The sequence below is a fragment of the Arvicola amphibius genome, chromosome 10 (genome assembly GCF_903992535.2).
Source record: "Arvicola amphibius chromosome 10, mArvAmp1.2, whole genome shotgun sequence".
NCBI classification, from domain to species: domain Eukaryota; kingdom Metazoa; phylum Chordata; class Mammalia; order Rodentia; family Cricetidae; genus Arvicola; species Arvicola amphibius.
The window spans coordinates 97,688,279-97,713,759 of NC_052056.1; the positions used below are offsets into that span (position 1 = coordinate 97,688,279).

General features: G+C 46.8%; 1 protein-coding gene across 5 annotated transcripts in view; it reads left to right on the plus strand.

Moving 5' to 3' along the window:
- Positions 1 to 25,481, plus strand: part of Sun1 (Sad1 and UNC84 domain containing 1) — a 48,709-nt gene that overhangs the window by 13,148 nt on the left and 10,080 nt on the right. For 2 of the 5 annotated variants that reach the window (XM_038344950.2, XM_038344951.2), the window contains exons 2-17: positions 1,962 to 2,058; positions 7,913 to 8,107; positions 9,960 to 10,144; positions 11,512 to 11,538; positions 11,641 to 11,820; positions 14,715 to 14,912; positions 15,816 to 15,881; positions 16,133 to 16,243; positions 17,944 to 18,042; positions 18,422 to 18,515; positions 19,082 to 19,140; positions 19,259 to 19,404; positions 20,015 to 20,254; positions 21,250 to 21,336; positions 22,875 to 22,918; positions 23,856 to 23,967. In XM_038344950.2, the coding sequence (XP_038200878.1) occupies positions 1,982 to 2,058; positions 7,913 to 8,107; positions 9,960 to 10,144; positions 11,512 to 11,538; positions 11,641 to 11,820; positions 14,715 to 14,912; positions 15,816 to 15,881; positions 16,133 to 16,243; positions 17,944 to 18,042; positions 18,422 to 18,515; positions 19,082 to 19,140; positions 19,259 to 19,404; positions 20,015 to 20,254; positions 21,250 to 21,336; positions 22,875 to 22,918; positions 23,856 to 23,967 (1,920 nt within the window). In that variant the 5' untranslated portion in view covers positions 1,962 to 1,981. The remainder of the gene's footprint in view (positions 1 to 1,961; positions 2,059 to 7,912; positions 8,108 to 9,959; positions 10,145 to 11,511; positions 11,539 to 11,640; positions 11,821 to 14,714; positions 14,913 to 15,815; positions 15,882 to 16,132; positions 16,244 to 17,943; positions 18,043 to 18,421; positions 18,516 to 19,081; positions 19,141 to 19,258; positions 19,405 to 20,014; positions 20,255 to 21,249; positions 21,337 to 22,874; positions 22,919 to 23,855; positions 23,968 to 25,481) is intronic. The other 3 variants (XM_038344952.2, XM_038344953.2, XM_038344954.2) reach the window with 3 other exon arrangements.

Genomic DNA, 25,481 nt, shown 5'->3' on the forward strand with positions numbered 1-25,481 from the left:
ACCAGGCTGGGCTTGAACTCAGAGATCCCAGTGCTGGGATTAAAGGTGTGTGCCACCGTCACCAGGCATAGATAGGGTTTTACCTGTAGAGGAGACTGGCCTGGAATTCATAGCACTCCTCCTGCCTCAGAGTGCTGGGGTTGCGGGTATCAGCCACCACTGTGTTTCCCTAGGTTTTCAGTGGCTGTGATTCCCATTACTATCAGGAGTAGTTGTATTTTATTTTGTTTTTCAGTTCTGGGGTGGAACCTGGGGCCTTGTGAATGGTAAGTGTGTAGTCTTAAACACAATTCCACTAAGCTGCTTCCCGCCTTTATGAGGATATGGAGTACATTCCATAAATGTGTGTGTGCTTGCACACATGTTCCTTGTACTTTTAGCCGGAGGAAGATTTGAGTCATTGTAAAGAAGCGAAGATGAGAACCTGAGAAACAATGCGCTCACCACAGTTTTATGTTTGCCTAAGGGAAGAAGGTATAGAAGTCTCCAACTTTTGCTGATCCTTCTGTTCTTTGCTACTGGGTTTCTTGTTTGGTTCTGAGGTACTCCTACAAACCTCAGCTTTGCAGCAAAGGATGGCAGTGCTGCCCTCTCTGACCATGGATAAAAATTAGTTATCTTTTTCCTTTTTTGTGTTTTGTTTTGTTTTGTTTTTGTTTTTCAACAAGGTTTCTCTGTGAAACAGTCCTGGCTGTTTTGGAACTCATTTTGTAGATCAGGCTGGCCTCAAACTTACAGAGGTCCGCCTTCCTCTGCCTCCTGAGTGCTGGAATTAAAGGCGTGAGCCACCATCGCCTGGCGTCATCTTTTTCTTAATGCTAATCCTCACTTCAGAAGACTGGGAGCGTATGACACCTTCTAGAAATGGAAAGTGTAGTGTAGTGGAGTGCACTAAGGGAGCAGAGGCAGGGGAATCTTTGTGAGTTTGAGTGCAGTCTTATCTACATAGTGAGTTCCAGGACTGCATAGAGAGACCTCAAAGATGAAATAAACTTTTAGTCTGGTATGGTGGTGCATGCCTTTAATCCTAGCACTTGGGAGGCAGAGGTAGCAGTTACCCAGAGAAACCTTGTCTTGAAAAACAAACAAAAAAGAGGAAAGAAATGAAAAGTCATATTTCAACATTTCAAAAAAGGACTCTGGAGTCACTGTCAGTTTTTCTTGCAAAGTGCCTTACCTCTCATCTCACCATGAGAAAACTGGGGTTCTGGGACCCAACCCTGGTGGGTATGCTTGTGTGGCCGGAGTTTTGTTTTTATGTGTATGTTTGGAGCTGACACATGGCAGAAGCTTTGACTTGGGACTAGGAAAAAGTTTATGTCATTATAAACTGGCCCAAGATTTCTCTTGCTAGTTTTTTTTCCCAAGACAATTTTATTTAATAAAGTAAAAGTCAATTAAATCCATTTTATAAAATTAGCAGAGCCCCTCTTGCTAGTTTTTATTTTTAGTGAGGTTCTTGGCTTGTAGACCATGCTGGCTTTAAACTCAAGGTAATTCTACTTCAGCCTTTCTAGTGCTAGGATTATTACCATGCCTCGCCCACTTGTTATCTTTTGGTTTTAGTTTTGTGGGGGGAGGGGGTTGTATATGGTGTGTGTGTGTGCAGGTGTACCAGTGTGAAGGTCAGAGGACAGCAGCAAGTGTTCCTTGCCTTCCGCCCTGTTTGAGGCAGTGGTTGTGTACCGGGCTGACTGACTTGTGCACTTGTGGGACTTCACCTATCTTACCTCTCATCTCACCATGAGAAAACTGGGGTTCTGGGACCCAACCCTGGTGGGTATGCTTGTGTGGCCGGAGTTTTGTTTTTATGTGTATGTTTGGAGCTGACACATGGCAGAAGCTTTGACTTGGGACTAGGAAAAACTGTCATCTGTTAACAATCAAAACGTGGCTGCAAACCCAATCTCTGGACTTGTGCTAATTTTTTAACACCTAGTCCTTTTCTGTTCCCTTTGCAGCATGGTCTGAGACAGTGAACATGGATTTTTCTCGGCTACATACATACACTCCACCCCAGTGTGTACCGGAGAACACCGGCTACACCTACGCACTCAGGTGAGTGAGTGCTCCCCCATCCCCCGTTGGGGTGCAGTGCCACAAGGCCTCAGCACACAGCTATGTGTTGATGTGACAGTCACAGCGTTGAGTTCTTCACAACCATGTGAACATGGAGGCTGTGAGTGGTTCCTAGAGCTGTGGGCTTCTGAGACACCTCTTGCAGTGACTCAAGTGTTAGTCACTTTGAGTGACTCACCATTTCAGGCTCCACCCTGTGGCCATGATTGGGAGCAAGCCTGAAAGTGTGACCAGTATTTTGTCAATAGTTGGGGCATCTCCTGAGAGACACTGATCTAGGGGCTGCCTTTGGAAGGCCAGATTCCAGGAGCATGCTCCAGACAGGATGTTCCTGTTCTTTGGGTCCTTTGAGCCTCAGTAACTGCTTGTTGCTCTGTTCCTTTCCAGTTTGCTGAATGGGAAGAGTGATTGCAAAGGACCTCCCTCCAAGCTGTGGTGTGTGCCGAGGAGAATGAGTTGTCCTAGTAGGTTAGGGCATGACTGGCAGGCAGGAAAACTTGGGTGCCTGGCAAGATGTGAGAGGCACATGGGATGTATGTGCTGAGTCATTGTCCAGTGGCTTTGCCTATAAGGTGAATCCACAAGAAAACCTAAAAGAAATCAGGAAATATCTAAAGAAAATACCATGTTTGTATGTGTGTACACATACTTACATGTGTGGGGGCATATGTCAGTGTATGTATGTGGAGGCTAGAGGTAGACAGTGAGTATCTTCCTTGTTTCCTCTTAACTTTTTCATTGATGCAGGCTCTCACTGAATTCAGAGCTCACCAGTTTGGTTAGTCTAGCTAGCCTGTTTGTTCCGGGATCTCTGCCTCCTGAGCACTGGGATTGCAGACAGGTTTCCGTGCCTTTCTCACACCATCTTGGCGAGCACTTTTCTTATGAACTATCTCCCCAGCCCCAAGAAGATTATTTTGGACAGCAGTGGTCAGCTGTGATGTGTGACCACTCTGCTTTCCATTTCTATCCTCAGTCCAGCTGCACTTGCAAGGGATACTTGCTAGGCTCAGTTTATGTTTTGAGACAAATTGTCCCCATGTAGCCCAGGCTGGCCTCAAACTCACAATGATGTTTTGGCCTGGAGCCTGTAATATGTCAGAAGTAAATGAGTGGCCAGCTCAGGTGACTTCCTTGAGCCTGTCTGGGAACATAGAAACAGTTATTCTTACTGACTTATTTTTAGCCTTTATGACCTGTTTTAAGTACAGTGTTAATCCATGTGTCCAGGGAAACCTGTGCTTGGCTACAGTGATGTTCATAGCCTTTGTTCAGTTAGGCTTATGGGTCTGTGGACAGGTGATGCGGAGGAGTGGTGGCAAGGTAGCAAAGTGTTAGGTATGTAGGCTGGGGTCCGTCTGAGGATTTAATCCACAGAGCTATGCTTAAAGTATATAGGACTGAATAGGCCAGACTCAGGAATACAGAGGTGGGTGGTGCTCAGTGAGAGCCAGTAGTGGTAGTCCCAGTTTTAGTGGGGTCACTGGGTAGACAGGATTGACAAGTCAGGAGAGACCTGTGACTGTGGATCTGAACCAGTAATCAGTGGGTTGCAATTGGAACCCAAAAGAAAGTGAGATTGTCGAAGGCCATGGGAAGATTGCTGTAGGCCATGGACAGCATGGCCAGCCAGGAGCACAGCAGGGTTGGAACAGCGAAGAAGCTGGGCTGACAGAGATGAAGGAAAGACCCAATGGGGGACAGTAAGCCTAGGCACAGTCATGGCATAGGGAGCCAGTGGGTGCAGTTCCAGGCTTTTGGTCTCAGTTTCTCTGAAAACTTGTCATGGTCCCCAGTGAGATGGTCAGTGTGGCAGGAGGCAGAGCAGCTGCACCTACTCTCCTCCGGTAACACCTGCTAATCCGTGCCAGCGCTGGTTCAGCAGCTTTCATGTCTTAATTCTTAGCCATCTCAGTGACCATCCAGAGCCTCCATGGCTTTCTCTTGGAAAATGCACGCACTGTGAGAATTTCGAGAGAATGGAGAAGTTGGTCTGCTGCTTCCTGCTCCATCCTGCAGTGATACTGCCTCCATCATGCCTAGTTTTGGTGGGAATGTGATCTTTAACTTCAGCACCCAAAAGGTAGAGGCAGGTGGAATTCTGAGGCCAGCTGGGTCTACATAGGGAATTTAAAAAAAAGGATAAAGTTTCCCAGATCCATCTCCTTTTGTTCATAGGGAGTTTTCACATCACCCCAAGCAGGATCCTCACCCTGTGTTTCAATAGCTTCTTTCTTGTCTACTTTTATTTCCTGTGAAGTGGTATTAGGTCTAGAAGTTTGAGTCTTATTGTTTGTGTCTATATAAGACATTTCTAGGTTTTCATATTTGTGTGCCTACAGGTATATGTGTGTGTTGAAGTCAGATATCAACTTCAGGTGTCATCTACCTTTTTTTTTTTGAGACAGGATTTGAACTTGGGGCTCACTGTTTTAGTGCCGCTAAGGGAGATCTGCCTGTTGTCTCCCCAGTGCTGGCGTTACCACCATAGGCCACCCACACTTGTTTGTGTGTGTGTGTGTGTGTGTGTGCTTGGGATTGGACTCAAGTCCTCCCACTTGTATTCCAAGCACTTGACTAACTGATTTATCTCTGCAACTACTGTGTTTATTTTTTTCAGAGAGGATCTTACTAGCCTGGCACTGAAGTTCAGTTATGCATCACCGTACTGGCCTTCTTCACTGGCATGGCTTCATGCTCAGTGGTGTGATGAAGTTTTGTGTCATAGTCTAGAGAGACTTGAGATGGCTTTTGTTGTTTTTTGACCCACCTGTTGTCAGCCCAGTCAGCTGCTCACAAGGGTCATGGCAGCTGTTGATGGCCACCCTCAGTGAGGATGCCTCTCCCAGAAGTCCTCAGATGTAGAGCTATATGCTCTGCAGGCAGTCACTGCTTTTCCTCTGGTAGGAGAAAGGCTGCATACAGGATGAGGGGTGGCTGCAGTGAGCCACCCTCAGTGTACCTGGGAGCCAGGAGTCTGCAGCAGGCCAAGTGCAGTGGAAAGCCAACTGTGGTGGGACTGAGCATTGTTAGTGAGTCAGTTGCTCAAAGCCAGGGCCCTCAGGGAGCAGCTGGTCAGGTGGAATTGGGTATGATTAGCCAAGAGTGCTTGTTACTTTTCACTTTGGGGCCCCGCTGAGAGTCTGGATGCTGTGGTAAGACCAAAGAGAGAATCTAAGGTGTGGAGAGAGTGGAAGAAGTGACTGAGAAGAAACGGTCCCAAGAGGGTGGGAGGGACTCAGTACAGGGCACAGGACATGGCTGCTGGATCCTGCAGGAAGGAAGGGTGTGTGTCAGGCTTCCCTCTTTGAGGAGCCCTGTGTGTGTGTGTGTGTGTGTGTGTGTGTGTGTGTGTGTGTGTGTGTGTGTGTCTGTGTGTCTGTGTGTGTGTGTGTCTGTGTGTCTGTGTCTGTGTCTGCTTCTGCAACTGCCACACAGGAGAACAGAAGGCAGTAGGTTGGGGACTTGTCTGGGCTACAAAGTAAATTCTAGGGTCTATGGAGATGGCTTACTGGGTTAATTCATGTGTTCTCACCAAGCCCAGTGAACTCCTATCCCTGGTACCTAAATGATGGGAAGAAAGAATGTCCCTCGTAAGTTGTCCTCTGACCTGTACATACAAACCATGTATGCATGAAACGCTCATCACATAACATGGTGCCACTTCATATCCAGACTATGGTCAGCCGTGTGAGTGGGGCAGTTTCTGTTTTCTCTTAGCCTCCATGTGGTAGGCCTCACGCCTCTGGCTAGACAGTTCTGGTCCTTTGCAGACAGTGGCTATAGATAGCCTGCACTCTTGCTACCACACTACAGGGTCAAATGCACCCTGAGCTATGAGGATCCCTTTCCTAGCAGCAAGAGTCTGAGGGTGAATGGGTGGAGGAATGGGAAGCTGAAATGGTGTGTATCTTTAGTGTTCTATTCCATGAAAAGACACCATGACCAAAGCAGCGCCTATAAACTAAAGCATTTAATTGGGGCTTCTTAAAATTTCAGAGTTTAGTCCATCATCATCATAAGCAGGAAGCAAGCAGCACACAGGCAGACATGGCTCTCTGGAGAAGTAGCTGAAAGTTCTTCATCCTGATATGAAGGCAGTGAGTAGAGGCACACTGGGCTTGGTGTGGGCTTTTGAAACTGCAAAGTCCATCCACAGTGACACACTTCCTCCAACAAGGCCATACCTACTCCAATAGGTCACACCTCCTAATCCTTCTCAAATAGTTCCATTCTTTGGTGACTAAGCATTCCAATATATGAGCCTATAGAGACCATTCTTCCATTCTTTTTGTTGTTGTTGTTTGTTTTTTGTTTGTTTTTATTTTTCACTGTAGCTATGTAGTCAGGCCTGGAACTCACAGAGATCCGCCTGCCTCTGTCTCTTCAGTCCTGGGATTAAAGGCATGCGCCACCACCACTGACTTGTCTTTTGTTTATTGAGACAGGGTTTCACTATGTAGCCCTGGCTGTCCTTGAACCTACAGAGGTCCTCCTGCCTCTGCCTATGGAGTGCTGGGATTAAAGGCTGCCTGGCTTTGGTCATACTTATTCATACCATCACAATGTTGGTCCTTATCTATAGATCAATTCTGATATTAAATGCAATCTTTGTAAATTAAAGCCATAATTGTTTACAGTACTCTACTAGAAGGAAGCTAATTTTAGGGTTCACTGAAATTGGCCTAGCAAGTGTTCTCATTTAGTACCTTGCTGTCAGCTTTTATCTCATCATGACTTGGCCTTTTTGCTAGTGTACCCTATCTCAAGCATCTTTTTTTGTTTGTTTGTTTGTTTGTTTGCTTTGTTTTGTTTTTCGAGACAGGGTTTCTCTGTAGCTTTTGAGCCTGTCCTGGAACTAGCTTTTGTAGACCAGGCTGGCCTCGAACTCATAGAGATCTGCCTGCCTCTGCCTCCCAAGTGCTGGGATTTAAAGCGTCGGCCACCATCGCCCGGCTATCTCAAACATCTTTGACGTCCTAAAGGCCATTCCTGCTAAAGCGTTTGTACTACCTTCTTAGTGGCACTTACCAGGCTGACTTGGTGTCCCACCTGTGAGATCTTCTCCAGCTATACCCTTGAGGCCCCAGGGCCCCTGTGTTAACAGGGCATGAGGCTGAAAAGCCACTAGCTCCTCCTGGCTGCTGGGGTTGCCTATAGAGCAGGTCTTCCCAAGGTATCTGTCATTCCCCCCTGACTACTTTGTGTCTTCATGCTCTTGTGAGGTCCCCAGCTGACATTACTCTTTGCCTCTTCTCCTAGGGTGCCTCATGCTCACCTGTTGTCACCATTACCATGTGCAGCTACTTTTCCAGAGTGGCTGGGTTAGTTGTGTCTTGATGAAGAGGGATGCTGCTAATAGGGTTAGCATAGCCTCACCCTCAGATTATCTGAGAGGGGAACCAGCTGGCTTTTGGACTGAACAAACTGGATACCCCACAGAATGGTGCATCTTTTTATCCATTGCATTGGAAGTGACAGTCTTTGCCATGGCTCCGAAGGGTTTTATGTTCATCTAGCTTCAGTGTATGAAACGTGTGTCCTCAAGAATGTTTCTTCTCAATAATGTTCTTCTCAAGAACGTGTCGCTGATCTCACCTCAGTCCTTGAGTGTCACTGTCTTAGTGCCCCATCAGGATTCTAGGAGTCTTTGCCTGCCCTAAACAACTGTTCTCAGACGAAGTTCCAGGCCTCCTCACCTGGGGTCAGCAGGTGAAGGGGTTGGTGAAGGTCCATGCATGGCTGCCCTTGCAGTGCAGTAAAGTCAGCGCACAGGAGTGTCATGGCTCCTGACCTGTAAACCAGTGCTTCCTCCAGCCATGTCTCTTTCCAGTTCTAGTTATTCTTCGGATGCCCTGGCTTTTGAGACTGAGCACAGATTGGAACCTGTGTTTGACTCTCCGAGGATGTCCCGCCGCAGCTTACGCCTGGTCACAACAGCAGCAACATATAGCAGTGGGGACAGCCAGGCTGTAGACATGCACATCAGCACCAGCAGGGCCACCCCCTCCAAGGAGAAAGAAACCAGGTAAACACCATGTGGCTTATTTTCACAGTTGTCAAACCCACTGGCTTTCCAGCTTGTCAAACCAAGCTCTTTCCCTGGAATTGTTTGTGCACACACATGTTCATGTGCAGATCTGCCATGTGCACTAACTGAAATTGTTCTGGAATGCTCAGAGTATCTGCTGTCTGTCCACAGAGTGGAACTGATATGCTAATGTGCATGAGATGGCAGTGCGGACAAACTTCTCATGGCCACAGGTATAAACTGTCTCATCATAGATGAGCTGAGCTTCACTGGCCTACCATGTGTGGAGGGTGGAGTCTCGCTGGGTCAGCAGCTGCAATGCTGCTCACTGATCTGTCACGGCTGACTCAAGCCTCTCTGTGACGTGTGCGAGCTGTGTACCTATGCATGTACAGTTGGCCTGCTTAGTATATTTTGTCTCTACCTTCCATGCTTGTCTTCACTGTAGCCAATGGCAAAAGTTCCCATCATCTCTGCCTTTCTGAGACACTGAATAGAAGTGACACTTTTTTGTTTTTGTTTTTTCAAGATAGGGTGTCTGTGTAACAGCTCTGGCTGTCCTGGAACTTGCTTTGCAGACCAGGCTGGCCTCAAACTCATAGAGGTCCACCTGCCCCTCTAGTGCTGGGGTTAAAGGTGTGTGCCATCATGCCCAGCAGAAATGATACCCTTTAGTTTATTTTGCTCATATAAAAATTGCGTTGTCCTCGTGGGTGCACAAGATTGCTGACACCTTGTCCACACTGCATGGGGCCCTATGTAGTGTGCTTTACCCTGAGACCTGCAGACTGTCACATAAAATGTTAGACTATTTAATTGTGGCAGCTGACTCTCAAGCACAGCTCTCTATGGGGCCACCCAAAGGTGCCCAAAAGCTATAGTTCCTGGGACAGGAGACCAGGCTGATGACTGTACTGTATATTAGCACAGCCTTTTACCACACCGAGCTTCCTGGAGGAGGTAGTTTTGTGCTTTGGCCTGTGTGTACCCATTCACATCACTTGATGCAAAATACTTAGAGGACATTTGGGGTTTTGTTGTATTTGTTTGTTTTGAGACAAAATCTCACTGTAGCTGGGGCTGGCTGGAACTCACAGAGATCTGCCTGCTTCTATCTACTGATTGCTGCAATTAAAGACATGTGCCACCACATCCAGCTGTCATTTGTTTTTGAGCTCCTTGTGTTGTGTGATAAGAATATAGGCAGAAGTTCCTTCAGTTAACCACTACCTCTTGCTGTTTTGGCAACTCTGGGCTAGATCAGAAGCAGTGGGGCTGCTGGTGTGTGTGCTGTCACTTGTTCAGAAAAAGGAGTGGCGTGGTTAGATGTAGAAGCTGTAGTATTTGTTTTAACTCTTAAGTCGTCTTTATTTTCAGGTTATTTCAAGTTTGAGCCAATTTTGGATTGTTGGGCCCAGAATAGTCTGACATTTTTTAGAACAAGTTCTTGGACTCCAGCTAAATAAATTCTTTCTTTTTTTTTCTTTTCTTTTTCTTTTCTTTTTTTTTTTTTAGATTATGGATGTTTAGATTATAGCAGACAAGGCATAAAAATGACTTGTCTTAAAATGCTGTGTGTGTTCTTTGGCACAAATTTTGTGTGGATAAAATCTAGTGATTCTGCCGGGCGGTGGTGGCGCACGCCTTTAATCCCAGCACTTGGGAGGCAGAGGCAGGCGGATCTCTGAGAGTTTGAGGCCAGCCTGGTCTACAAGAGCTAGTTCCAGGACAGGCTCTAAAAAAGCTGCAGAGAAACCCTGTCTCGAAAAACAAAAAACAAAAAAACAAAATCTAGTGATTCTATATTTTCTAAGGAAAGTCTAAAAACGCATTTCTTACCTCTTTGTAGGACAGTCAGACAGCGCAGAAGTGCAAGCAAGCCAGCTTTTAGCATCAACCACCTGTCGGGGAAGGGCGTGTCCTCCAGCACCAGCCATGACAGCTCTTGCAGCTTGAGGAGTGCCACGGTGCTGCGGCATCCTGTGCTAGATGAGTCTCTGATTCGTGAGCAGACCAAAGTGGACCACTTCTGGGGTTAGTAACCACAGACTCGAACGTCCTTATCCCCAGCATGGTTTTGTCTGCAGTTGTTCTGGGAGGGGCCAGAGGTTGGCCTTCAAATGGTTTGCTGACAGTACGGTTAAGCTCTTTGCGGGCTCCCGGGGGGCATGTGGATCCTGTATTCGTCTGCTGTCTCAGTGGCTTAGACGAGGTGTGATTATTATGACAGATTAAGTGAACAGACAGCAATCCTATAAGCCACTCTCTTTTTTATTTCTTTTTTCTTCTTTTTTTTTTTTTTTTTTTTTTTTTGGTTTTTCGAGACAGGGTTTCTCTGCAGCTTTTTTAGAGCCTGTCCTGGAACTAGCTCTTGTAGACCAGGCTGGCCTCGAACTCACAGAGTCCGCCTGCCTCTGCCTCCCGAGTGCTGGGATTAAAGGCGTGAGCCACCACCGCCCGGCTCTATAAGCCACTCTCAGTATGGGACACTCAAATGTAGTATAAAATTCCTGGTGTGTTCTAGAAAGCAGTAAAATTTCTGAAACCGGGCAGTGGTGGCACACACCTTTAATTCTAGGACTCTGGAGGCAGAGGCAGGCAGATCTCTGTGAGTTTGAAGCCAGCCTAATCTACGGAGTGAGTTCCAGGACAGCCAAGGCTACCTAGAGAAACCCTGTCTCGAAAAAAAAAAATAACAACAAAAAAGTATTTCTGAGTCATTAGAAAACACTTGTTACAGGCTGGACATGGTTGAATATTCCTATAATCCAGAAACCCAGAATGTGAAGGCAGGAGAATCAGGAGTTGAAGCCAAACCTAAACTACATAGTGAGTTTGGGGCCAACCCGAGCTCCATAAAAGACCCCTTCTAAAATAAAGGACTTGCTGTGAAGCAATCAGTACTGGAAGTCAAGAGTCTGCCCCAGCTCAGATACAGGGCCATCTGCATCCTTAAGGTGACCTATGCCATGTCACCAAGGCTGAGCACACAGACACAGCCTCTGCTAAGAGCCACAGAGCTGCCTGCTGAGTTCAGCTTATGTTCCGGCTGCTCTGCTGAAGGAGTTAGAAGAGCCAGTTTAGCTCTAGAAGTCCTGAGTGCTTGGCTTGGGTTGCCTCTGCTTTGCTTAGCCATGGAGCAGTCTCAGGCCACACGTGGTGTAAGTTTAAAGCCTAGAGGGTCCACACAGCTGGCTACTTCTTTCCTCTTGTCTGTCCTTGTGGACCAGAATGTGCTAGAATGCAGGTCTCTTCCCATGCCACATCACCTTTGGGTGACAAGAGGTTCAGGCATTTTAGAAACAGACCCCCACAATGCCACTGCATAGCGCTGACCTGTCACCCGGCACAGTTGTGGTGGTTCTTTTTCACAGTGTAATGTGTGTGTATGTGTATTTCAGGTCTTGATGATGATGGAGACCTTAAAGGTAATTACTTTGATACTTTGTATACTTTTCAAACCAGAAGCCATGGTTGGGTAATCTGCAGATAGTGATCACTAGCTTTCATTTGCCTTTTGAAAACCTCAGGTGGAAATAAAGCTGCTACTCAGGGAAACGGTGAACTGGCAACAGAGGTGACAGCCAGTAATGGATACACCTGCCATGACTGCAGGATGCTCTCAGCGCGCACTGATGCACTCACGGCCCACTCTGCCACCCATGGGACCACCTCGAGGGTTTACTCCAGAGATAGGACTCTAAAACAGCGTAAGTCTCCTGCCTCTGTAGTTAGTAAAAGGGTCTGCCCAGCTCTTCTTGTTCTTATAAATCTGACTATGGGCCTTAGGTTCCATCCCCAGCACAGGCCTTGGTGTCTTACCCTGTTTCCCTTACAGAGTTGAACTCAGAATTATTCTTGCAGAGTTAAATAGACCTGAATTAGCTCTGTCCTACTTGTCCCTTCCCAGCGTGTGGTTCTGTGCTTAGTATTTTTATACCTGGAAGTAGTTCAGAAGTAGTTAGGGTTTGGTAAATTTGGACTGAATATAAGCAAAAGAAAAATTCCTACTTCTGTGGCTTCCAACTTGGGTGCTTTTCTGTGTCATTCCAGTGCAGCCCAGATGCCCAGGTGGCTGTAGCACCAGAAGTCGATGCTGCTCAGAGTGGGGTCTCTGGTGTGATGGTGTCAGACAGGGGTGCTCTGGGAGGATAACTTGGAGTCTGGCATTTGGGTGGTGGCAGCATCCTGACTTTCTTACTTGATGCAGAGGTCATCACAAGTAGCTAAGCAGGCAGGTTGTTTTGGACTGCGCAAACTTCCTCCTGGGCCACGTTGAGAACGACTACAGACCCTTCTGTTTTTCAAGCATGATGCTCGGCCCTCCCCACCATGAGTGCCAGGAAGGCCAGAGCAGCACTGAGAATTCCATCCTTATTGCTCATGTCTAGTTTCTTGTTTCTACAGTCCTATTTCTTGTTTTTTTGTTTTTTGTTTATTGTTTTTTGTTTTTCGAGACAGGGTTTCTCTGTGGCTTTGGAGCCTGTCCTGGAACTAGCTCTTGTAGACCAGGCTGGCCTCGAACTCACAGAGATCCGCCTACCTCTGCCTCCCGAGTGCTGGGATTAAAGGCGTGCGCCCGGCGACAGTCCTATTTCTTAAAAAGATAGATTGATCGATCGATCGATTGATTGATTGAATGATTGAGTGCAGTGTTCTGCCTGCATGTATCCCTGCTTGCCAGAAGAGGGCACCAGATCTTATTACAGATGGTTGTGAGCCACCATGTGGTTGCTGGGAATTGAACTCAGGACCTCTGGAAGAGCAGCCATTGCTCTTAACAAATGAGCATCTCTCCAGCCCCACAGTTTTATTCCTGTGTGCAGACTTTGTCTGCTGTAGTGTTGTCAGCACTTTTTAACATTAATGTCACAAAGTAATAATCATAGAAAGGGAAGGGAGAGGTGGCTGCTGGATCAAGGGACACTGCTTTTCCTTATCATATCTGTGAGTGTGAGGGCCTCTGTGAGCTTAGTGCCTCCCTTTGGCCTTGCTTCACAGCTCTCACTGGGCCATGGCTTATCCCAGATGCTCCCACCAGCTTCCTTTACACAGCTGAACCTGATGCCTGCTAGCAGGGGCACTGCTGGGCCGTACAGATATCCCCCTCACCGCACTGCCCTCTTCCAGTCAGCGCCAGGTAGTGCTATAGTATGCTTCTTAGCTCAGCCCTCCTGTAGCTTCTGCTCCTCGAGCCAGTACTTGTAACAGAAAGACCAACTGCCCGCTGTCTGCAGGTGAAGTGCGCCTCCCAGCAGTTCAGCCTATATACTGAGCCATGCACCTGTGCCTGGGTGTCTCTGCTTAGCTATAGCTTAGGCTGCACAGCTTTAAGAGTTGTATGCTAACTGAGATTATTTTGATGTCTATGCTGTGTGTTATTTCAGTTGTATATATATCCTTCCAGCTACCTTTGATAAAGACTGGCTATCCCCTACAGCAGATATGGATTTTTCTCCTTCTTTTACTCTTTTGGTCCTGTGATCGAACCCAAGGCTTCCTTACACATGCCAAACACATGTTCTGCTCCTGCCGTTAGCCTTGGAACCCTCTTACTCTTGCCAGCTCAACATTTTTCTTTTGCTAACATCTTGCCAATGTGATGAGTTTTTGATTAGCTAGGAAACGGACATGCATGCCTCTGGCTAAACCTCTACATTTCCTCTAGCCTGTGAGGGGCATGTGCAAGAGTGGCTGTGGAGCCTATTGACTTTTGGGCTGACTGCTCAGGTTTGTGATTTTGTAGTACAATGTTCCAGTTAGAAAATAGTCCCGTCACTATCCTTTTGAAAAAAAGTTAATTACTACTAATAAGACTTACCATTTTATGTGTATCAGTGCATTATTTTATGTGTATGGGTTTTGCCTGCATATATGTTTGTGCACTGTGTATGTGCAGTGCCCTGCAGAGGTCAAATCACCTGACAGTGGAATTATGGATGGGCCACCATGAGCCACCATGTGGATCCTCTGGAAGGGCTCCTTCCACTGAGCTGTCTCTCCAACCCTCTTCTGAAAAATTTAAAGCTCTAGTATTTTCTTTCAAACCATGCCACCCACACTTCACTAATTCATGCTGGCCTCCAGCTCAGGTCTGAACATGCTAAGCATTTCTGGGCTTGGGAATAAATGGATGAAGTACTTGGTAGGCCATGGGTCTCCAGCGCCCCACAGATGTCTGTGGACTAGACAGCACCATGGACCCGCTCGACTCCATACTCTTCTCATGAAGAAATGCCTCCAAGAACATGAAGGCGTGACTTACGGCACTTCCCTCCACATGCTAGGCTCACTGAAAAGTTTTTTCAAGCTCAGCCACTGTGGGAGCCAGAGAGCCTTCAATGTGTGCCTCCATGGCTCTGCATCCTCATAGGGGGTGTGCCAGAGCCTGAGACCTCACTTATGGAGAGGCCACCACTGCGCTTCCTCTACAGTTCTGACTGACTCTCTGGTGGATGCTCTTCTCAGGTGGTCTTCTTCCAAGGGTACAGTTTAAAAATGCTTTACAACTTGGCTCTTTTTGAAAACGACAATTTGGCCATCTGGTTCATTGGGCGGATAAATCAGTGGGAAGAAATGACGTGTGTTCATGGTTTTTCACTAGGCGGTGCATCCTTTTACCTGGATAGGACTCTGTGGCTGGCCAAGTGTACCTCTTCGTCCTTTGCATCATTCATAGTTCAACTTTTTCAAGTGGTTTTAATGAAGCTCAGTTTTGAATCAGAAACTTACAAATTGAAAGGCTATGAATCCAGAGCTTATGAATCACAAAGCTATGAGACAAAGAGCCATGGGTCAGAAGGTATTTAAATATTTTTTCTCCTTTCTCCACCAAATCCTGCTTTCAAGGTGGAGGAAGCCCTGCTTCTTCTGCGGCTCTTCACTGCATCCCCTGCGTTCTCCATGCTGCTCTCTTGTAGCTGCTCTGTGGGTCTTCTTCCTGTGGGAGCTTGTCAAGTGTTGATGGGACCTGTGTGCAGTTTGACGCTCTGAAGATTGGTCAGGATTTAGATTTTAGGAGTTTGTTATTGTGTGTATAGGTATTCATGGAGATCAGGGGATAACTTTGTGAAGTTGTTTTTTCTCCTTCAGACTCATGGCAAGTGCTTTACCTTCTGAGCCATCTCACTGGCCCAAATTTAATATTTTCAAAGTAAAAGGTTCTTTTTTTTTTTAAAGTTTTTAAAAAGTAGGGGTGGGGGCTTGAGTGCTGTCTCAGCAATTAAGGGTACTTTTTGCTCCGGAGGAGAACCTCAGTTGGGTTCCCAGCACCCACATTGGAGGCTTATATCCTCTTGTAGCTCCAGTACCAGGGACCTGACACCCTCTTCTGGCCTCTGGGTATACCTGCATGAATGTATATATTATACCACACACACACATAAACACACAACACATAAATTGTAAAGTTAATGGACTCAATTTTTGACTTTTGCTTATTAAGCAAAACCAGTTCATTTGCATGCCATTTAGAAGCATGCTTCAGAAACCTTTTAGGCAAACCAGTCCTTACCTGTCAATTGCTGATGTACCTTAACAGCCTGGAGCGTTCTGATCTTCCAGTTGCCTATGCTCACCTATTTGGTGAGAACCATCAGCATCTCTGACACTCCTGGGGCATGATCTCTAGTCACACTGGCTTTATAGGGCATCTGGCACTCAAGCTGGCTTTGAGCTTTCTCAGCCCCTTCTGCATGTGTTGCAGCCCATCTCGGTCACTGTGGGAGGATAACTGCCGGAGAACTTTCCAGAGTGGACGGGGAGTCCCTGTGTGAGTACATCTTCCTCATTCAAGGTGGTGCTGGTCTTGGAGGGTCCCAGCCCCATTGTAATACTGGGGCTCCAATATTACAGAATGAACAGCCTACCTAGCTTATTGCTTCACTGGCCAGCAATAAGCTGGTCTGGATGCTAGCTGTGATTTGGGGTGATAGCTTCCTAGGTTCTTGAACATTCTGTGCAATATTCTGATTGAGGTTTGCATATTAACCTGTCACTCCATCCCTTGTCACCACACCACAGGCGATGACTGTAAGGGGAAGAAGCACCTTCAGACACACACAGCCACCCACTCGCAACTGCCCCAGCCACACAGGGTGGCAGGGGCCATGGGTCGCCTCTGCACCTACACAGGTTATGTCTCGTACCTTGTTCTGTTTGCTTGTTCTTGTCAAAAGTACTGCTGTGTTTGTTTGGCTTATTTGTGGTGCCAGATTCACAAAGCACTATAGACCATGCATGCACTCAGGGCCAGCCTAGGATACATGTATGGTGAGACCCTGTCTCAATAGCAGTAGTGGAAAAAGTACACAGAATCTCTTGGAATGTTTTGTGAATTTGTTTAGCATGGCCTCATTGACACTTGTATTGGCACGAGCTCTTTCAGCTACCGCCCAGGCCCAAGAAGTACCTGTAAAGGGTATGTGCTTTCTCAGCCATGCCTATAATTTCCAGGTACCTTTTGGGGACACCTCTTGGTCAGCTGTTTTTTTGGTTTTGTTTGTTTTTTAATCTGACCTTCAGAAATAGTTGCCTCAGCTGGAGGCAGAGGCAGGAGAATCACACCACAAGCTTGTGGTCAGCCTGCTACACATGGTGAGTTCCAGGAGAGCCAGAGCTGTATAGTGAAATGCTATCTCAAAAGACCCTCCACAAGTAATTGTCTCATAGATAATAATAAACATAAAAGTAATATGCCCTTTAAAAAAAAACCCTCTTTGGGCTAGAGAGATGGCTCCATAGTTAAGACCACTGACTGCTGCTCTTTGAGAGGACCAATTCCCAGCACCTACATTGTGGCTAACAACTGTCTAGTTCAGGGGATTCAACACACTTCTGGCCTTCACAGGCACCAAGCATGCATGTACACAGACATATGTGCTGGCAAAACGGTTATACACATATGAGAAACATTTATTTTTAATTGTCTTAAGCCACACTCTCTTGTTATATGCTGTGTTCAAACAACTTAATGGTTACGGGGTTAGCATGTTAATATTAGGGTAAGAGTCAGTAATCACTCTTGAAAAAAATGGAGCAAAGTTGATTAAAAAAAAAAAAACAAACCTTTGGTTTGGTAATACATACCTGTAGTTGCTTAGGAGGCTCAAATAGGATCATTTGAGGCCAGCCTGGCAACATAAAAAGACCTTTTCTTTAAAAACGGGGGTCAGCAAGAAGGGGTAAGTTTTCTGCTCTATGTAATGAAAGGTTGAGTGCAAGTTCATTTTGTTGCTTGTCCAGTGATGCTATAGAATGTCAGTCATCATAAAAGACTACTTTCCCACTGTGAACTCTGCTAGCACCACCCACCTGCATTTATGAGCACCTTCTAGACCCTTTGATAGGGTGTGGTGAAGAGGCACCTGCCTCTCTGTTAAGTATCTGTGGGTGAGCTGAGTGTGGTAGCACATGCCTTTAATCCCAGCATTTGGGAGCTTGGGATGTAGAAGTGAGTGGATCTTGTGAATCTGAGGCTAGCCAGGATACATAGTGAGACCCTATCTCAACACCCTCCCTTCAAAAAACAAAACCAAACAAAACCACAGTGAGCCAAGTATGATGGCTCATGTACTTGGGAGGCTGGAAGTTTGTCATTTTTGACTGTGTGGTGGGTTCAAAACCAAACTGGGATACTGGTTCAAAGATGACCTTGTTTCAGAACAAAGAATGTGCATGAGGGAATCCAAGTGAGCACAGCAAGGTTTTCTTCCTGGGATACCAGAGGGAGTTTGGGCAGAGTATACTGGCAGCCTTGCTCTCTGTACTGTCAGTATGTGCTGACCCCTGCAGTCTGTCTGACAGTGCCCTCTGCCGTGTCTTCTCTGCCACAGGTGACCTCTTGGTTCGAGCACTACACAGGACCAGAGCTGCTGGGTGGTCTGTGGCTGAGGCCATATGGTCGGCGCTCTGGCTGGCTGTTACTGCTCCAGGTGGTTATGTGGCTTCTGTGTTAGTACTCTCATAAAGTTTGGGGCAGCTGTAAGCAAATGTACGGGACCAGGTTAGAGCTTCATGTTAGGTTCCCAATGTGACATGCTTGTCTCTGCTTCAGGCACATGGCATCCTGTTTGTCACGTGTTGGGTGTGTGGGCCTTAAGACCCATGATACATGGCTTGAGCTGCATGGAATGGTGCTTCCCCTCGTTTCATCCTGTGTGTAGCTGGTGTTGCTCACTGTTCTCCTGCCCTGGTCACTAGAGTTATAGGGTCTTTGTCCCTCCAACAAACCTACCAGCATCTTCCCAGAAACATTCATCTAGGAGCAGCTTATAAAGCATGTTTCCTCAGACTTGCTCTCTTGTCTTGTAGGGAAGGCAGCCTCTGGAACCTTCTGGTGGCTAGGGAGTGGATGGTACCAATTTGTTACTTTGATTTCTTGGCTGAATGTGTTTCTTCTTACCAGGTAAGAAACTGTCAATGTGAAGATCTCATGTCAATGTTAGGGGCTCCTGTGTCAAGGTCAGGATGCCTTGTCAGCATTGGGACCTATGTTTGCATGGGGAGGTAAACAGCTGTTCTTTACCAGTTGTAGGCAGCTCTATAGCGGCTCAGCTTACATTTGTAGTGTCTGCATCAATACATTTTTATATATTTTACAGCGGACCTTCATATTTTTGTTTTTCAAATTAACAGAGGTGAAAAGGCAACTGCTATTGTTAAGCGCACTGGATATATGTAAAGCTAGAGGTCTCAGTCAGATCCTATGCTAGTGCCCTAGTGAGTTATGTGGGCACCAGCTCACCACAGTGGGTGCTACCCTCAGGACAGGGCCTCAGGCCTTTGTGTCTTTCTTGTGGTACCAGATAGCACCTCTCAGATTGCTAGCAAGCTGTGTATAAAGGGCCTCCTGTGGGTGTAGCCAGGCCTTGTAGATAAAACTTCAGCAGGGTGTTTAGTATGCACAGGGAGGGGCAGAATACCACTCTACCTCTGACTTTCCAAAGTTAACGGTTTCCTTTCTATACTTAGGTGCCTTCGAAATATATGCAAGGTTTTTGTCTTGCTCTTCCCACTCCTACTTTTACTAGGTAAGATGTGGCATGATGACTTTCAGAGACCAGCACATGTCCACGTGTTACAGTGTGGAAACAGTCTCTGACTATGTTGGGGCCTGTACATGTGCACACTGCTGTCTTTTTTCCTCAGGTGCTGGTCTCTCCCTATGGGGTCAGGGCAACTTCCTCTCACTCCTACCAGTGCTGAACTGGACGGCCATGCAGCCAGCACAGAGAGTCAGCGATCCCGAGGACATGCACAGACCTGGCCCTCTTCCCCCCAGTCCACCTCTGAAGGTAACCAATCAGAGAGGTCTTGGTGGTACCACGAGCATGTGTTCTTTAGAGCTTTTTTCATGCTACTTGTGAACAGGTAGTCTTAGATTTCCCCATAGGGGGAAAATATTTTTCCCTTTTTTTTTTTTTTTTTTTTTTTTGGTTTTTCGAGACAGGGTTTCTCTGCAGCTTTTTTAGAGCCTGTCCTGGAACTAGCTCTTGTAGACCAGGCTGGCCTCGAACTCACAGAGATCCGCCTGCCTCTGCCTCCCGAGTGCTGGGATTAAAGGCGTGAGCCACCACTGCCCGGCTGGGGGAAAATATTTTTGAGACAGGCTTTTATTTTGTAGACTAGGCTGGCCTAGAACTCACAGAGATCTACCTGTCTCTGCCTCCCAACTATTGGAATTAAAGGCATGTACCATACATGGCCCTAAAATTGTAAAAACACAAAATAACACAAGTTTTATAGCTTTTCAGATGTTCTAAAATAGTTCAGATAATTGCAGAATTATAAGTATTCCATTACTCAGTTATGAGTATGAATGAATAACATTTCTTACTTTGCCCAACATGGAAGTAGAAAGAACTACAGCCCCAATCTGGAGTATCCCTTTTGGTTTCATCTCAGGTTGATTATGAGGCTTCCCAGTGGCCTCAGGAGAGTGACATGGGACAGAAGGTAGCCTCTTTGAGTGTGCAGTGCCACAACCACGATAAGAGACTTGCAGAGCTGACAGTCCTGCTTCAGAAACTCCAAATGCGGGTGGACCAAGTGGATGATGGCAGGGAAGGGCTGTCACTATGGGTCAAGGATGTGGTTGGACAGCACCTGCAGGAGATGGGCACCACAGAACCACTTGGTGCAAAGGTAAGACCCAGAAACTCCTTCGGTACCTGGTCTACATGGTGACTCTTATCAGTGCTCTTCTTGCCACTGTGATAAAACACCTCATGGCACAAATGAGGCAGAGAAGAAGGGACCAGGACAAGATCTGCTCTTTGGACACATCCCTGGTGCTGTACTACCTCCAACAAAGCCCTTCAAACATTGCTACCTCCGCCCAGTTGTGTCAGCAGGTAACAAGTCCATCTGTTGCCTGCTCTATGGGTAGGTTGGCCCAGTGATCCCTCCTGGTCCAGTGGTAAGGTGATCTCAGTGATTGGGTCACCAGGCTGAGGACCAAGCCTTCAACACAAGCCTTTTGAGGTGACTTTTCCTATCCATAGTATAACACAAATAAAAAGATTTTTTTTTTTTCTTTTGGTATGGTGCTGGGGATGGAATTAATCCTGGGCCTTGTGCATGCTAGGCAAGTGCTTATACTTTGCCTATGGAATGAAATCTCACTTGATGCTTTTGTTGATTGTGGCCTCACTGAGCCCAGAAATGTTGGGTTACAACTCAAAATCCTCTGCCTCTGCTTCCTGAAGGCTGGGGTGACAGCCCTGTGCTACCATGCTTGCCCTAGTCACCTTCTGAATAAGTAACCTAATCACACAATGGGACCTTACTGTGAATAGTGCTTTTGGATGTTGCCAGTGAGTGTGGACATAGTGTGTGTCTTGGTATGGGTGAGAGATGACAGAAGGAAATGGGTGTGCCCTGGATCTTTATCCATAGGGCTTTATTTTAGAACTGGGAAGATCATAGTACCGAGTGGATCTGTGATTGGACATGAAGTTGCCACAAAACAAACTGTATGATTTCTCTTGGGCCTGAGACCTCCAGCCAGAGATAAATAGGGCCGTGGCTAGGGATGACACCTCTAAGCTGTAGCTGCAGTAGGGATTATTGGCCTGCCCTAATGGCATGTGTACCCTGCTGAGCTCTCTTAGCTGGACATTCTGCACTTTCCTTTTTAGACGGATTTCATGACTTTCCACCATGACCATGATGTGCGTCTTTCCAACTTGGAAGATATTCTTAGAAAACTGACAGAAAAATCTGAGGTATTTATTCTTTCATTGCCTTTTTTGTTTTGTTTTGTTTTGCTTGCTGGGTGCACATGTGTGGGAGTGAACGCATGGAGACAAAGGAGGGCATTAGGGATCCTGCTCTTACTCTGCCTCTTTCCATTGAGACAAGGTCTCTCGCTGAGCTTTCTTTCTCTGCCCCTCACAACACCAAGGTTACTGGTGTGTACAGTCACACTCAGCTTCTTACATGAGTGCTGGGATTTTGAACTCAGGTCCTTATGCTTGCACAGCAAATACTTTACCCAGTGAACCCTCTCCCCAACCCTGAGGTATTTGTTCTTGCCTTTATAATTGAAGCCCCCCAAAGCAACTGTGGGTATGCATGCCTTGGGGTGGGAGTGGGAGTGAGGGTGGCGCACTGTGCCTGCCTGTGGGGGCGGAACTCAGGGCCTCACACTTGCTAGGCAAGAGCACTTGCATGCCAGAGTGCATGTGGAAGTCAGAGGACAGCTTATCACAGTTGTTTCTCACCTTTCATTGTGTGTGTCCTGGCATTGATCTCAGATCATCAAACTTGGCACGGTGCCTTCTCCCACTGACCCTTTTCACTATCCCCCAACTATGGGGTTTTTTTTTTTTGTTGTTGTTGTTGTTCTTTTTTGGTTTTTCAAGACAGGGTTTCCCTGTATATCCCTGGCTGTCCTGGAACTCACTCTGTCGACCAGGCTGGCCTCAAATTCATAAGAGATCCACTTGCCTCTGCCTCCTGAGTGCTAAGATTAAAGGTGTTTGCCACCACTGCCCAGCTCAAACCAGTTTTTTAATAAAGCTCAGTTGGCCACCAATATTCTCCAAAGCTGTAGTCAAGGACTACATTGTTTTAAGGTCTTGCTTTTGATCTGTACAGTTGAAAGAGCTGTGTCTTGTGGTTTTGTTTTCTGGGCATTTCAACTCTGTTGCTTAACTGCTTGACCTGTGAGCCTGACAGAACAGAGGTGGCTGTGCTGTCTTCAAAATCCAGTCACCTGCTCATGAATCCTATGAGGCCCTGCTGTCGCTCGGACACTCTACCAAAAAACATACACAGAACATGCTTTGCATAATGTCAGTGTGGGTGGGAGAGTCTCACTTGCGTGCTGCCAAACTGGGTGTTCAGGTGGGTCTGCACTGCAGACCATGTAACTCGTGGGGGCAGGGCTAAGCATTCTTAGGGCACAACATGGAGCTAGACATGGCAGATGCTTATGTACTCACTGGGCTGAGCTAAAGCATCATTTTACTGAGTGGGGATAAGCAGAATAACCCTCAGGCTCTTGGGATCAACTCCTACTTTCTGATTGTTGGTGTCAGGAAAGTTCAGCTGAGCAGGAAACAAGGCCTCAACTTGTCAGGAGACCCAGAATGCACTTGACCTGAGTCAGAAAGAGGCCCAGCCATACTCACCTTTGATGCCTTTACTCAGGCATTCAGAAGCTAAGACTTCATCCTTCAATATGTGAAGTTTTAAGTTACTTAGACATGATTTATGAACTCAGGGTGTAATTGTTTACAAAATCTCCCCTGCTTCCCAGGCTATCCAGAAGGAGCTGGAAGAAAGCAAGCTGAGAGCAGGCAGGTAGGTGACCTCAGGAGCTCTGAGTTTGTCTCCCATGGTACTCCGCCTATGTGGAGCGTGGTGACCAACTATTTACTGGCTGCTAAGGTTCAGATGTCACTTGCCACCTAAAATGACCAGCCATTGGGTATCTTTTTGGGTATTCTCTTGGGACCATGCAAGGGAGAGAGGGTCCGGAGGAACTTAGCACTGTCTCTATTCAGGCAGTGTATAATGGGCCCCTTCCTAGCCTCATTGGCTTCATCAGTGTCTCAAAGGATCTGTGTTAAGGCCCAGCCTAAACCTTGGTGCCTAGCAGCCACATATCTTGTGGCTGCCAAGCTTTTTGCACCTGAAGCTGGTGGTCCTTGTGCCACTGCAAAGCCCTGGTCCCTCAGCAGTTATGCTTGTTCCCGCTTCTTGCTAGCGTTTTCCTTGTCCCCAGCACTGCATCTTCTTTGCACCCTCTGGGTTTGTGTGTACTAACCTTTGTAGTTCCTGTGGTGGGTGTGACTGGGTAGCAGCTTTTGCCGGCTAATGGGCCCTCTGCATGTGGGATGGGGCGGGAGGGAGTGTGGTGCACATTGCTCTTCCCAGGCCTGGTTTCAGTGAATCCTTACTCGGCATATGCATGTATAAATCCAGAACATTTATTTGGAGATTCCTGTTTCATCTGGGCTTGTTAGCATCCCTTGCAATGCTCTGTGTTCATGGGTAGCTCATATCCCCTCCCCAAGGTCAGTCACTAATCATACCTTGATCTCATCTTCAGTTCCACTGTTCATCCCATGAACATGGAGCTGCAGATTCAGCCTCAGGGCTGTGGCTAGACAGCAGCTCATTTCTGGTCTTATTTGTAATTTTGAGGACATAGACATGCTACTTTGTTTAGGGTTGAGGCTCCTCTGAGTACATCTGGGTCCTGACCCCTGTCCCTTCCCTGGTTGATGGCTTCCAGCAGAACTGAAGAGCAGCCCCTCCTAGACCGTGTGCAGCACTTAGAACTGGAGCTGAACCTGCTGAAGTCACAGCTGTCAGAATGGCAGCATCTGAGGACCAGCTGTGAGCAGGTAAGTGCTGGTGTTAGGAAACTCACGCCTGACTTTGTCAAGATGTTTCTCTATGGCTGCCTTCAAAACTTTCAGATTTTTATGTATGTGTCTGCATGTGCAGACAGATGCAGAGACATGAACAGAGACCAGAAGAAGTCAGCAGGTGTCACGTCCCATCATTTTAAGCCCTTTCCCTTGGAGACAGGGTCTCTTCTTGAGGCTGAGTGTCTTGACCTAACTGGAAACCAGCAGGTCCCAGAAGTCCTCTTTTGTGTACTCCCCTCAGAGCTGCTTTACAGACATTTGTGGGAACATGGTTTGTCATGTGGTTGTGGGATCTGTGCCCCAGTCCTGTGAAGAGCTCTTCACCATCTCTCCAGCTCCACCTTTTAAAAAAAATGCATTTTAATTTGTTTTGTTTTTTGAGACAGGGTTTCTCTGTAGCTTTGGAGCCTGTCCTGGAACTAGCTCTTGTAGACCAGGCTGGCCTCGAACTCACGGGGATCCACCTGCCTCTGCCTCCCGAGTGATGGGATTAAAGGTATGTGCTACCACTGCCCCAAAAATTGCATTTTAAATATTTCGTTTATTGGGTTTGTGACTGTGCAGCCATATGTATTTCACAAGCGTGTAAGAGTGTGCTAGGCCATATGGTCACCTGCCTTTAATGTCAGCACTGAGGAAGCAGAAGCATCTATCTCTGAGTTCCAGGAACCCTGTCTTATGGGGGAAAAAGAATGTAAGTATGGGGCTGGAGAGATGGCTCAGTGGTTAAGAGCATTGCCTGCTCTTCCAAAGGTCCTGAGTTCAATTCCCGGCAACCACATGGTGGCTCACAACCATCTGTAAAATGAGGTCTGCTGCCTCTTCTGGCCTACAGACATACACACAGACAGAGTATTGTATGCATAATAAATAAATAAATATTAAAAAAAAGAATAAGTATGTGGAGGTCAGAGGATGGCTTGGGGAACAACTTTCTTCTCCCACCATGTGGGTTCTGAGGATCAAATTCAGGAGGTCAGGTCTAGTGGCAGCATCTTTACCTACTGAGTCATCATTCTCTCTCTCTCTCCCTCTCTCTCTAATTATATTTTAAGAGTTTGTCTATTTTTGTGGTACTGAGCATGAACCAGAGTCCAACACAGGCCAGCTAAATGCTCTGATCAAACTTCACCCCATCCATACTTGGAGGTTGTAAACGTTTTCAAGTCACACATTGATGACTCTTGAGTGTCCCAATCCCAACAGCATAGATTACTCACACCTGAGCTCACTGCATGACTCTTTCTGATTATACAGTACAACTGACAGATGTTGGAATTATGAGAGAGTGATTGTGTGTGTCCTCACAGTAGGCCCCAACTATGTTTTGCCACTTGCCCATCTTTGTGTCACAGTATATCACAGATTTTACATGGTCCACCATCCTTGGGTCTGTTGAGAATGCAGACATCTTGTTGGCAGGAGTCCTCACAAGCCACATTGAGACCATTGATTTGTGCAGTGTCTGTGTATAAAGAGCTCCCAGA